Source organism: Phoca vitulina, unplaced genomic scaffold, assembly GCF_004348235.1.
Source record: "Phoca vitulina isolate PV1807 unplaced genomic scaffold, GSC_HSeal_1.0 scaffold7, whole genome shotgun sequence".
Lineage (NCBI taxonomy): Eukaryota > Metazoa > Chordata > Mammalia > Carnivora > Phocidae > Phoca > Phoca vitulina.
Genome location: NW_022589710.1, coordinates 11863143 through 11876085, shown reverse-complemented (window position 1 = coordinate 11876085; position 12943 = coordinate 11863143). Strand labels below are relative to the sequence as shown.

Genomic DNA, 12943 nt, shown 5'->3' with positions numbered 1-12943 from the left:
CATGCACTCTCTCAAAAAAAAAAAAAAGAAAGAAAAGTAACTTACAGGAAGGCTTGTTTTGTATATCATATATAAATGTTAAGGTTTTTGTTTTAAAAAACAATTAAACTTCAGACTTAATCAGATTTGGTATTCTGTTTATGTTCTTTTTCTGTTCCAGAATCCAGTCCACGATACCACAGTGCGTTTAGCATACATAGATTTTTTTAGGGGAGCTGATTAAAGACTGGGGTTTACATAGTATTGTTTTAAGAAATTGAATTTGTGCAAATATAAGGTAGAGAATTGCAGATAAATCAACACAGTTTTATTTGAAATATTAAAGCTTGGGGCGCCTGGGTGGCTCAGACGGTTAAGCGTCTGCCTTCAGCTCGGGTCATGATCCCAGCGTCCTGGGATCGAGCCCCGCATTGGGCTCCCTGCTCAGTCAGAGGCCTGCCTCTCCCTCTCCTACTCCCCCTGCTTGTGTTCCCTCTCTGTCTGTCTCTATGTCAAATAAATAAAATTAAAAAAAAAAATTAAAGCTTATTTTTGTATGACAAATGAAACTTAACCAAATAAAATCCAGGCTTGATCTCTGTGTGTGTGTGTGTGTGTGTGTGTGTGTGTATGTGTGTTTTGTATGTGTGTGATCTTGATATTATTAGAAAGAATAAAAAAATAGGATTAGAATAGCTATGGAAGAGATTCTTGTTACTGACATAAGGTTTTAAATATATAAACCAATTCTAAATATTTTATTAATTTATAAATAATAACCCTAATATAAAAATATTTTGGAAATAATACCACAAATCTGGATAATGTTTTTTTCTGGGGAAGGAAGGAGAATGATTTGACATGGTTTCAAAGGAGGCTTCAATGATACTTGTTAGATAAAACATCAAAGATAAGGTAAATAAATGAAATTTTGAAATTATAGGAAACATGGGACTGTGTTTAGATTTGTTTAGACCAAATGGCGGGTCTCTGGATGTTTGTTAATGTAATTTCAATATTTTATTATAGAGTTGAAAAATTGTATAAAATAAAAAGGAATATTAAAGATGGCTTTGAATATTCTGAAAAAGAAAGTACAATGAAAATGTTTGTTAGGAAATATTAGAATTATAGAAGTTCATGTGGTTAACTAAATGGAAGTTCCCTGCAGTGGTTTTTATTTGTCTTAGTGATGCAGAAAGTATTTAATTATATTCTTAATCTTAAGTAAGAGATATACAGAGATAATGTTGTAGTAAATGCAATTTTGGGATTAGGGTTTGTTTCAATAGACTAAATCATGTTTAATTCCAATAGAACATGTGTTGAAAAGGTGACTACATGCCCTTCTAGTCCCAAGATTATGGCCAGAGGGATATCAGGGTCACCAAGAATAATTTGGAGGTTGCCAAGGACTTGTTTTAAAGTGTTTTCAAGTCTGACCGAGAACTCTGACATTTGGAAACAACTAAGAAAATATGAGTATTTTAAATCATGTTTCCTTTTCAGGATTAATTTTAAAGAAACTACTCCACACAGGAAACTCCTTGAAGGTATAATTATATTTTTTTTCTATGACTTTTAAAAAAACTGTCTCTTCTTCTACTTTTCCTACATCAGCTTTTTTTCTAAAGAATTTGAGTTGTCTTTAGTTCACTTAGTTGAAGGAATTGACTTAAAATAAAATATAGCAACATACTCAGTATGTGTGAAAATACATACTGGGTTGACCAAGCTATTGAAAAACTTTTGCCACTGCATTGGGTGATTCACTAGAAATACTTTGCTCTCTGGTCCCCAGAAGACAAAAATTATTTACAAATTATTCTTTATATTACTATAACTATTTTTAGATGTAGGGAAGAATGATGGATCTATATTAAAAAGTTGATTTTATTTCTTTTCTTTTTCATTATCTCATTGTGCTCTGGTAAGAGAAGCTACCCAGTGCAAAAGCATCTTGTAGGTTAAGTGAAAGTTTCATATGGTGGGTGGTTTTGGTGTCAAGGCTTGGTATAGCAGTACAAAGGAATAAGCCTTCCTAATTGTTTGTTTTCTTGTTATCTCCCTAAACTGTAAGGGTGGCAGCTGTTGAACAGCTTTGACAGTGGCCATTTACCAAGCTGTGGTAAGGCAATTTCCAAAGCTACCAGTGAGATTAGCTTAATGAAGAACTTTGTGTTTTGCTTGTCAGAGATTGAATGTTTTTCTGTCTTTTCCTGTTTTCTTCCTGGGAGAGAATTTTATGCATTGATTGAAATATTTGTTGTCTTCTGTATATGGGGTATTGTTCTAGGTACTTAGAATATAGTAACCAGTCAAAATTTCTGCTTTGCAGGTTAGCAGCAAATAATAAGTAGATGACATAATTTCAGAGAGTGGTAAGCTTTTTTAAGAACAAGAACATTGATTTAGCAGGGTACCAAGATCCCCATAACCATTCCACCTTTTACCACCAAAGTCACTGTACAGGGAACAGTTATTGCCCTCTTTCTTCTTGGTTCTTGGATTAGACCAGTGGTGTTGGGAAAGAGGGAAGTAAACAAGAAGGAAATAATTTTCTGATTTTTTTCTTTTACCAATGGAAATTAGAGAATAAAGATTACCTTATGGCTTTAAGTAGTTAGAGGCCAAATTTATTCTGTATTTGTTCAAAATCAGTGAATTTAAATTTACAAATAATGAGGGCTCAATAAATGACACGGGTATAGTAGCCCTTCCTCTTTCCTTCCCTCCCTCTTTTCCTTCTTCCTTTTCTTTTTCCTTTACCTCTTTCTTTCCTTCCTCTCTTTTGCAAAGTAACACTCTCTAATCATCTTCTAGAGAATTTTGGCCTTAAAAGTAAGAAAATATTTCCCTTATTAGTAAAAATACTGTTTTTCATTTTATTTATTTTAGATCAGACGGGAAGGTGTTCGTCTTTTCTTATTATGGTTGCAAGCTCTTCAGAATAACTGTAGCAAAGAACAGCTTTGGATGTTTTCATGCTTAATTCCCGGATTTTCAGCACTACAATCTGAACATGGACCTCGAACTTTAGATAATCTCATTAATCCTCCACTCAACCTTCAAGAAAGTAAGATTCATGAGATCTTATCCATCAGTATTTTAATATTTCCTGTGTAGTTTATTAATGTATTTTTAAAATGTCCGTATGTTTATTAACTCGGTAATTCAAGGCCATGTTATAAAATGTAGGTTTTATTATTTTTCGCCTATGATGAGGCCAACAGATCAGAAGATGATTGACATAAAAAAATAGTTACAGTTCCCAAGGGAGAGGGCATGCCACACCAGGGAGGGTGGCCACATGGGGAAGTACCAGGGTCAATCAGGGGTAGGGCATCAAAGGCAAGAGCCCTTATTGTGATTTCTGTAAGTAGAAACATGTGAGGCAGTGTGAGCAGTCCTGTGATTGGCTCGTTTGGATAATTCCAGCAGGCTTAGGTGCATAGGGGCTGTCCCTCATTGTCACCCATGTACCTGGGTGATTAGGTCAGGGGAATAGTGGCCTTGAATGTGAGAGCTGGATAGAAGAGGGGTAGAGGTGTGGACTCTGGACTGGTTGGTTTGTGTATGGAAGGCATGTTCTCTGGCCCATCTTTACCATCTCTGGGAATTGGCTGGGGAGGGACTTTCTCTTCCTGGCCAGCAAGGCTTCTGGTGTCAAGCATCAGAAACACATGGTTAATAGAAGCCATTTTACATTTATCTTTTATTTCTAATTCTCATGTGTCGTCTTGTATCCTTGAGTTAATTTGGATGTATATTGAAGTACAAGAGTATTTACTTTGTGCCAAGAGGACTGTAACAAAATCTATTTTTGTGAGCTTAATTACTTGGCTAATATTTACTAAGAAACAGGTTTAGGAACCTGCCTATATCAAACTAGGTGCTGCTTAGGAAATATTTAAGAGAGTTCAGCTAGTTGTTGGTCAGTTTTTTTGAATTTGCATTTATTATAATGAATGTTTTTGAATATCGGAACATTTTCGAAAATGTGAAAGTTTCTTATTTTATACATGGACTTTTGTAATCAAGGAACTAAGATGCTATCCTTTCTTTTTGAGAGGGAAATAGCATTTTATTCTTTGAATAAAGGAGCTACCTTAAACAGTAAGCGTGGTCATTACTAGAGTAATAAGTCCTTTAATTGATAAATAAGGTCATTATTGTTGAGGCTTCTTGTCATATTATGGAATTTTTGTAATGGGCTGGAATTTTTGTAATGGGCACACTTAATGTAAATTTTAAAATATGAGTTTTTTTTCAAGTAAGATTCACTCTTAAGCCCTTTGTTATCTGTCTATCCATCCCTGTCACATTCTCTCAGTCAAGGGGTTATGAAACAGCTGATTATTAAACTTTATGGCTGTTGTGATGGGCTGTTAGGATGATCTCAGATTTATTTCAAGGTTCAATCATTAGAACGTTTTCAAGCAGTATTCATTGCATATATGTCTTACAGTTAAATTTTATTTGGATCACATTATTTCATTGTTAAATTTGTTTTGTGATTATACTAAACTTTTGTCTCTGTATAGCTCAAGTCACTATAGAGGAAATCACTCCTCTTGTCCCTCCACAATCAGGAGACAAAGGTCAAGAAGATCTCACAAGCTATTTTCTTGAAGCACTTTTAAAATACATAGTAATTCAGGTATGTGTTATCCTCTTTGATATCACCCCTCTTACCATCTTTGTGTGGGTAATTAATTTTTCTCTCTCTTACCATTATTATGTTGGAGTAGATATTTGCTTATTTTCTTGAAGGAAGACAAATTTTTACTTTTGAAAATGTATGTTAGTATGCCTTTCGTGAAATAAAAATCATTGGCGGGATTATGAGTCTCTTAGAAGGGAAGCTAGAGAGAAAAAATCTTGAAGTAGACTCTTTTATGTATATACCTTCCTCTGTGGGCCAGTTGGGTTTACTTTCCAATCCTTTCCTTTATAATCAGTGGTTGTGGTCTTTAAGTAATAACTGTTTGATTTAGGAATCAACCTGCCAAGAGGCAGCCAGTAGGGAGATAGGCTGAGAATGGGGTTGTGGGTGGAGGAATGTAATTTACACTTTAACCTGTTTGTACTCTGTAAATTTCTAGGTGAATGTATTTTTTGTAAGGTAACCTATTCATCCCTACATATGAAATGTGCATGCCCTGGTTGATGAAAACAATCTTAGCATATACACATTTCTTGTAACTATTCCAAACACAAAAATTCCCTATGCCTCAGAAACTAACATTAGAAAGTTAATTTGGACCCTGATTGAGATTGCCAAGGTTTAAATCTGATAGTACATCTTACTGATAGTGTCACCTTTGGTAAATTAACCTCCCTGGCTTAAAATAGACATAAAAATAATACCTATCCTATTTTGGTGTTTGAGGGTTAAATGATTAGTAAAAGTACTAGAAGAAAAAAATACATGACACAAAGTGTTCTGTGGGTGGTAGTTGTTACTGTCATTATTATTACCAGTTTTTCTTTTTTAAAAAACAACTTTTATACCTCATATAGATTTTTAAAATTGTTTTGCTGGTTTATTGAGATATAATTGACATATAGTAAACTGCAATATTTGAAATATACAATTTGATGACATTTATTTCATGTATACAGCCATGTAACCATCACCATAATCAAGATAATGACCTGTCTCCCCTAAAAGTTCTCACATGCCTTTGTAATACATCCTTTTCCACTCCTAACCACTACCTCATTCCCAGGCAGCTGTTGATCTGATTTATGTCACTACAGTTTGCATTTTCCTTATTTTCATATAAATGGAATCATATGGTACATACTTTTTTTTTTTGGTCTGGCTTCTTTTTCTATCATAATTTTTTTGAAAATCATCCATATTGTGTATCAATAGATTGGTTCTTTTTATTGCTGAGTAGCTTTTCATTATATGGATATAACATGCTTTGTTATTCAGTCACCTGTTGATGGTGATATGAGTTGTTTCCAGTTTTTAGCTATTACAGATATAACGGCTGTGAATATTGATAAACTACTCCTTATGTGGACATAAAATTTTTTCTCGTGGGTAAATACCTAGTAGTGGAATAGCTGGGTTGTAGAGTAGGTATATATTGACTTGTTTAAGGCACCGCCAAGCTGTTTTCCAAATGGTTGTACCTTTTTACATTCCACCAGCAATCTTTGAAGCTTAAAAGTTGCTTCACATCCTCACCAACAGTTGGTATGGTCAGTATGTAATTTTAGTTATTCTAAAGTGAATAATGTAGGGGCACCTATTAGGTGGCTCAGTCGGTCCTGGCTCGATCCCAGGACCCCGGGATCATGACCTGAGCTGAAGGCAGACGCTTAACTGACTGAGCCACCCAGGCACCCCCCCCATTTTTTTCTCAACTCCCTCCAAGTTGTTTAATAATAAAAAAGAAGATAGTACATATACATAAACCTGATCTCCCACCACCACCCCTCCTTTACTTCCAGTGACTAGCTCCAAAATGTAAAAATGTCCCTTGTCCTTCCTGGGCACTAACTTCCCACCTCCAACCCCCCAAATAGAGAAACAAAAGAATAAAGAGTGTGTAGGAGGCCACCCACCCCAAAACTTCATCTCACTCAGTACCCTCAAAGAAAGAAGCAGGAATTAGGGGTCCAGAGAAATGAGAGGAGCCCTATATTCCAAGAAGGGGCAAGAAGAGAGGTGAACCCACTCATCTCCAATTAAGTACTTAACCCCAGACCCTGTCTTTCCTTTACCAATTGCTCAAGCCCAGAGATCACAGAACTTAGAAAAACCCCACTTGGTCATCCCCACGTCCCTCCCGCTCCCCACCAGCTCTAAGTCAGTGTGAGTTGCAGAGGTCAGGGGTGACTGAGGTAGGGGGCCTGGTGGGCCTGGCTGGCTGCAGAAGCTGGCAGGGGACCACTTGTGGCATTGCCGGGGCCAAGGACGGCTGTTTTCGGAGTGAGAGGGACACCATGGAGGTCTTGGTATGAATCACCCTGATGTTCGGCTCAGGTCACGATCTCAGGGTTATAGGATTGAGCACCCCATGTTGGGCTCCCTGCTCGCAGGTAACCTGCTTCTCCTTCTCCTCCCTGCTCGTGTGCGTTCTCACACTCTCTCTCTCAAATAAATAAATAAAATCTTAGAAAAAAATAGTGAATAATGTATAGTGGTATCTCAATGAAGCCTACTCTGGGCCTTTGCCATCCCCCTACTTAGCTATCTTCTTCACCCTACTGGAATTGTCACACCCTATATTTTACTGCTCTTTCCCTCTTATCCCCCACCCCCTTACTCCATGGACACTGTCCTCACCCCTCTTGGGCTCTAAGTCTCCACTGGGCTTCCGCCTCTGCTACATCCCCTTCATGGATGCCCTGCATTTTGTGGTTAGGCTCTAATTATCTGCACTTGACTGCCACTGCTTTCACTCTTTCCCCCACTCCCACTCACATATGCCTATTTTGTATGACTTTTAAGGCTGAATTATTCAGGACAGGGCAAAGGGGGAAAGAACATTAGTATCTTTGTCATTAGTAGAGCCAAGTCTGGGTCAACTTTGAAAATTTTCAGAGCACACTTTAACTTCTAAGATTTTTGTAATTTAACATATATAATGCATTTACATGGCATTATACCAGTTTTTGCTATTTGTCCTTTATATATATTTAGCTCTGTATCTTTAGAGTATAACAGATTAGTATATCGCTTAAGTAACCTTTTACAACCTTGTTTGTGATAGCTAATAATTGTTTCTGTCTCATGGAATGATTCTGATTGTATTTTTTATTTTTAGGTAAAAAGTTTAGAATGGAAGAACAAAGAAAACCAAGAAAGGGGATTTTCATTTTTGTTTTCACATTTTAAGAAATATTACTTGCCTTATATTTTCCCAAACATCTGCAAGGAGAATAGTTTATATCATCCTGTACTTGGTAGGTAGTCTGTGGAATTTTCTAAAAGATCACACGTAAGAATAAAATATACCTCAATGTAAGGTTGGCATTTGTTACCTGCAGAAAACTGATAACATTTAATATTTGCATTGGTTGTTTAGAGATACTATACCTTGATTCATAGAGAAAGTAGAATTTTATTAATAGGAAAGTTTCATTGAGAGTAAAGAGATTTTTTAAAAAAATGTCTTCTCTGGATCTCACTGATAGGAAAAGTTAACCCACCATAAATATTTGATATTATACATTAAACTTCTGCTATTTGGTATGATCCTTAAACTATATTATAAATTTTCTCTTTAAGGTCCCCCAAGGATTCAATTTAGTATGTCTTATTCAAGTTCTGTATGAATAATGACGTTGTCATATATTTTGATGATGTCTTGTCCAGTATTTAGTGGCTGTGCCAAAATGGCTGAGCCTTGAAACTAGAGCCTTTCTGACAAATCTTGGTTTAAAAGCAGACCTCTTCCATATATAGAAGCCACTGCAGTGTGTATGTAGAAATTTTTTTTTTTTTTTTTTTTTTTGCAGAAAGATGTTCCTATTTTAAGCTTTGCCAAGTTTAGGCAGCTAATAGACTTAGGCATAACCATTAAGGCTTGTAGAAAGGGCTTAAATTAGAGTAGCAGATCTTTGCCATTGAGAACAGTATTTGCTTTAAAAATCTTTTTGCTATAAAAATCAAGGAAAAATTCTCATACTTTGTATTCAAAATTTGTATCTCAGTCGTAGGTTAATTGAAGTGAGTTCTCATTAATTTTAAATGGCTCTGGAAGCCTTTCTGTACTTAGACAGGATTCACCGAGCCTTTTAGTGATATTTTGCAAAAAGACATGTTTCCATATATCAGCAATATATGGTTCACTCTTCTAGATTGCATGTTAATATCTAGCAAATTATTTTAAAATGTCATTTTAAATCTACTTTTAAAACAAGGGTATCATCACATCTCAAATGTTTAAAAATGTAGATTTAGCTAAGCATAATAATTTTCTTATTTTGGTTTTTGTTTTCCTTTTATTTTTCTGTAGATATCCCACAGGTGAGACCAAAGCCACATTATGTTATGATAAAGAAGGATGCCGAAACCAATGAAGCAATCTATTGTACGAAAGAACCTTTCATTAAGGCTCGTGTTATTGTCATTCGTTGGCTGGTTTCTTTCTGGCTTGAGCCAAAGCCCCATACAGGACCTCATATTCCTGGGATGGAAGGTGAAGTCTTGCCAAAGAATATTCAGGTAATACACCACAAAGGGCAAACTTTAAAAATGGCTTAAGAGATGTGCCTACGGATTTCAGTTGCCTTAGATGTAGAACAAACTTAAATGATGGTAATATTTTCTTTGTATAAATGTATTTTGTAAATCCAAATTTTAACAATTATTATAGAATCAGTAGTCTTCTTAATAAAAAAAAAAACTTGGAAGATATAGAAGATAATTCTAGTCATGTATGAGTCTCAGCTTCTAATTTATTACTATATTTTATGTTAACTGTGCTGTACTAAAAATATTCTGAATTGTACACACAAGTTCTTGCAGTTGGAAATGATTTGTAATCATAGTTCTTTTTTGATTTCTGAGCATTCACAGAATGCTGATTTAAAGTCTTGTCTCCCAGGGCGCCTGGATGGCTTAGTTGGTGGAGCATGCAACTCTTGATCTTGTGGGTTGTGGGTTCAAGCTCCATGCTGGGTGTAGAAATTACTTAAAAATAAAATCTTTCAAAAAAAAAAAAGTCCCCATCTCATTTTCCCTTTTTTCAGCAAGGGCACTGAGTCTAGAAATGTGATATAAAATTATACCCAGCTATACAATGGAGGGGCTAATATTTAAACTTCCGGTATTTTTTTATTAAACAGTTTCCCTGTTTTTCACACTTTTTTTTTATCACTTTCTTTTTTCTCAATGTGTGTTTTTTCTGAACTTACCTCTATTATAGTATTTTTAAATAATTTTTATTTTCCTTTTCTCAGACTTTCTTTACTTTTAAACATCTTAAACTGTGTGTGTTTTTGTTATGACTTCTTAGATCTTTTACAAATTAAGTGGGGGAATAAAGTGTGTGTTTAATTAGTATTCAGGAAATATAAAATTTTTATATTCCCTTTAACCTTTTATTTGTAGCCAGCTATGGGTATGTTTTCCCTAAAACTTCATTCTAAGGTCTCTACAAATAATTATTAAGTGTAGAAACTCTCAAGCGGAACTATTTTTCATGATCCCAGAACTTAATGCGATAAAACCACAGAGTTTTTGATTGGGAAGGCATATTTGAAATCATTTACTTAAAACCTTTTGTTTTATAGATGACAAAACTGAGACCAAAAATTGAGTAACTTACTAGAAAGTAATTTGCTATACCATGGAATAGCTACTACTATCATACCATGGTAATAATTTCCTCATCACCAACCTTAAGACTTTTACTTTATCCCTAGGTTGTCTTCATCTTCAGTCATGGTGAAAATTCTTTTTTTTTTTTTTAAGATTTTATTTATTTATTTGACACAGAGAGAGACAGTGAGAGAGGGAACACAAGCAGGGGGAGTAGGAAAGGGAGAAACAGGCTCCCTGCCGAGCAGGGAGTGCAACTTGGACTCAATCCCAGGACCCTGGGATCATGACCTGAGCCAAAGGCAGACACTTTTTTTTTTTTTTTGAAGATTTTATTTATTTATTTGACAGAGACACAGCAAGAGAGGGAACACAAGCAGGGGGAGTAGAAGAGGGAGAAGGAGGCTTCCTGCAGATCAGGGAGCCCGATGCGGAGCTCGATCCCAGGACCCTGGGATCATGACCCGAGCTGAAGGCAGACACTTAACCCAACTGAGCCACCCAGGCGCCCGATGGTGAAAATTCATTTAAGAGAATATAGAGTGTTCTCTTGAGTTTTCTTTCTTTCAAGATTTTATTTTTAAGTAATGGCTACAGTCAATGTGGGGCTCAAACTTACAACCCCAAGATCAAGGGTCACACTCTGTACCGACAGAGCCAGCCAGGTGCCCCATTCTTGAGTTTTCTTATATTTTCTTTTGGCTTCCTTTCTACTTCTGTCATAACTTTTCTTCCATTCCTTTGTGTTTTTTTGGTAACTTGTTTGTACTGCAAACATTCTAAAATCAAATTATAGGTGGATAGATGATTAGTGAGTATCACTATATTACTTAGATGTTGAGTTATTTGCATTGCTACTTAATTATTTAGAATGGATTCTAAATGAAATCTATGCCCGATTTTAAACAATGGTGTAAGTTATTTGTGGAATGCTGTTAGAAAGCAAAATGCCAAGTTGAATGATTATGATATTCTCCCCCTTTTGTTTTTATTGTAGAGAGCAGCTGCTAGTTTGGTATCCAGAGAAGAAAACAAAAATGATAATGCTGATAAAGCGGATAGAACTACAGAACCAGAACAGTCTCATTCCAATACAAGCACTCTGACGGAGCGAGAACCTAGCTCATCCAGTCTCTGCAGTATTGATGAGGAACATCTCACAGACATTGAAATAGTTCGCAGAGTTTTTTCTTCTAAAAGAAGTAATGTAAACTTTGTCACAGAGATATTTCGTCAGGTAAAGTACCTCTCAGTAATTTTAATTTGTAGTACAGACTTTGGTTTTTAATGTTGAATATACTGGCTTTCAGCTTTTCAAAATTCTTAATAAAATTTTTTTTAAAGTTTATATTTAATTTTTAAAATTTATTACATCTAATCCTTTAATATTTTCTATTTATATTTTTTAGTTTATGATGATTTTAGTTTAATAACTGTCCACCTCCCCTCTTACTCCTTCTGTTATTAGAACAGTTTTCTTAGTTACTCACTTTATGGTTTGAAACTTTTCTTCTTACCATTTCATTAGTAAATTATAGTAAAATTATTTTATCTTCCATTCTCTATAATCAATAAAAAGTGGTTTTTGAATAGAAGAAGCAATGTTTTCATTGCCTTTATTCTCCTTCCAGAGGCTGTTTTGTCCTCTAAGGCATTCTGAAGTTAAAGTTGCTTAAGGCAGATATTTGGGGACTAAAATAAAGAAATGGAGAGAAAGAAAAAGAATAAAAACTATTTCACATAAAGATAGCTAGAAATTCGTAAGTGCACATTCTCAATTACATAGAAATTTTGTGGAAAATAAGCCTTATGAAAACCAATCATTTGCTTTTAATAGCAAAGGTACTTAACTCTTGCAGGTAAACATCATTGAGTTTTATAGCTGAAGGGGATCATTCAAGTCTCACAGCAAGTAAGTGGTAGATCTGGGACTAAAACTCCCAGATCCTGGTTCCCATGTCAGTGCTGTTTATTCTATACCACATGCCTTCACATGCCAGGAAGCTGTCTAGGCAAAGCAAATCTTCACCTTGTACACATGTTTATTGATATGTAAAACAAAGCATGACGCAGCATTAGTTTTGTTAACCTAAGTTAAAGAAACAGACTTGCCTTGTGGTTGTTTCAGCAGCACATATACTAAAAATTGGAATGAGACAAAGAAAGTTAGCATGGCCCCTGCATAGGGACCACCAGCAAATTCATGAAGTGGTCTATATTTTTGTGTTAATGAGTACAAAATGTATACAATTATATACAAATAGACTCAGTTTCCTACAAGCTCAATAAAATGAATATCACAATAAAAAAAACAAATTTGCCTTAACATCTTTTCCAGTTTTGACAGTGGTTCTAGTTGCCAAGTTTAAGGTTTGTGTTGATAGAATATTTGACAAATGGGAAAGGAAAGATATTTGGCAAATAATGTTGGAGAACTTTACATGTGGGAGAACTTAAAGCAAACTTCTAGAACCATTAGGGCTTTCGAGTTCTTGAGTCCCTTTGTGTAAGTTTATTTTTCTAGGAATTTGTTCACTGCATTTGTTTTCAAATGTGACAAAAGGTTCATTCCATTCTCTTAGAATCTTTATAATCTCTGAAGCATTTATATTCTTGTTCCCCCTTTTCATTCCTGTTAGTTTTTATTTGTTCCTTGTTTTTTTTTTCTTGATGATT

At 35.2% G+C, this 12943-nt stretch overlaps 1 protein-coding gene and 1 non-coding gene across 12 annotated transcripts in view; both read left to right on the top strand.

Moving 5' to 3' along the window:
- Positions 1-12943, top strand: part of RALGAPA1 (Ral GTPase activating protein catalytic subunit alpha 1) — a 247521-nt gene that overhangs the window by 46386 nt on the left and 188192 nt on the right. For all 11 annotated transcript variants that reach the window (XM_032404962.1, XM_032404961.1, XM_032404954.1 and 8 more), the window contains exons 5-10: positions 1489-1532; positions 2878-3055; positions 4524-4639; positions 7767-7905; positions 8961-9169; positions 11265-11504. In XM_032404962.1, the coding sequence (XP_032260853.1) occupies positions 1489-1532; positions 2878-3055; positions 4524-4639; positions 7767-7905; positions 8961-9169; positions 11265-11504 (926 nt within the window). The remainder of the gene's footprint in view (positions 1-1488; positions 1533-2877; positions 3056-4523; positions 4640-7766; positions 7906-8960; positions 9170-11264; positions 11505-12943) is intronic.
- Positions 12383-12490, top strand: LOC116633363. The gene has a single exon (XR_004299652.1). It is a non-coding gene; the product is annotated as a U6 spliceosomal RNA (small nuclear RNA).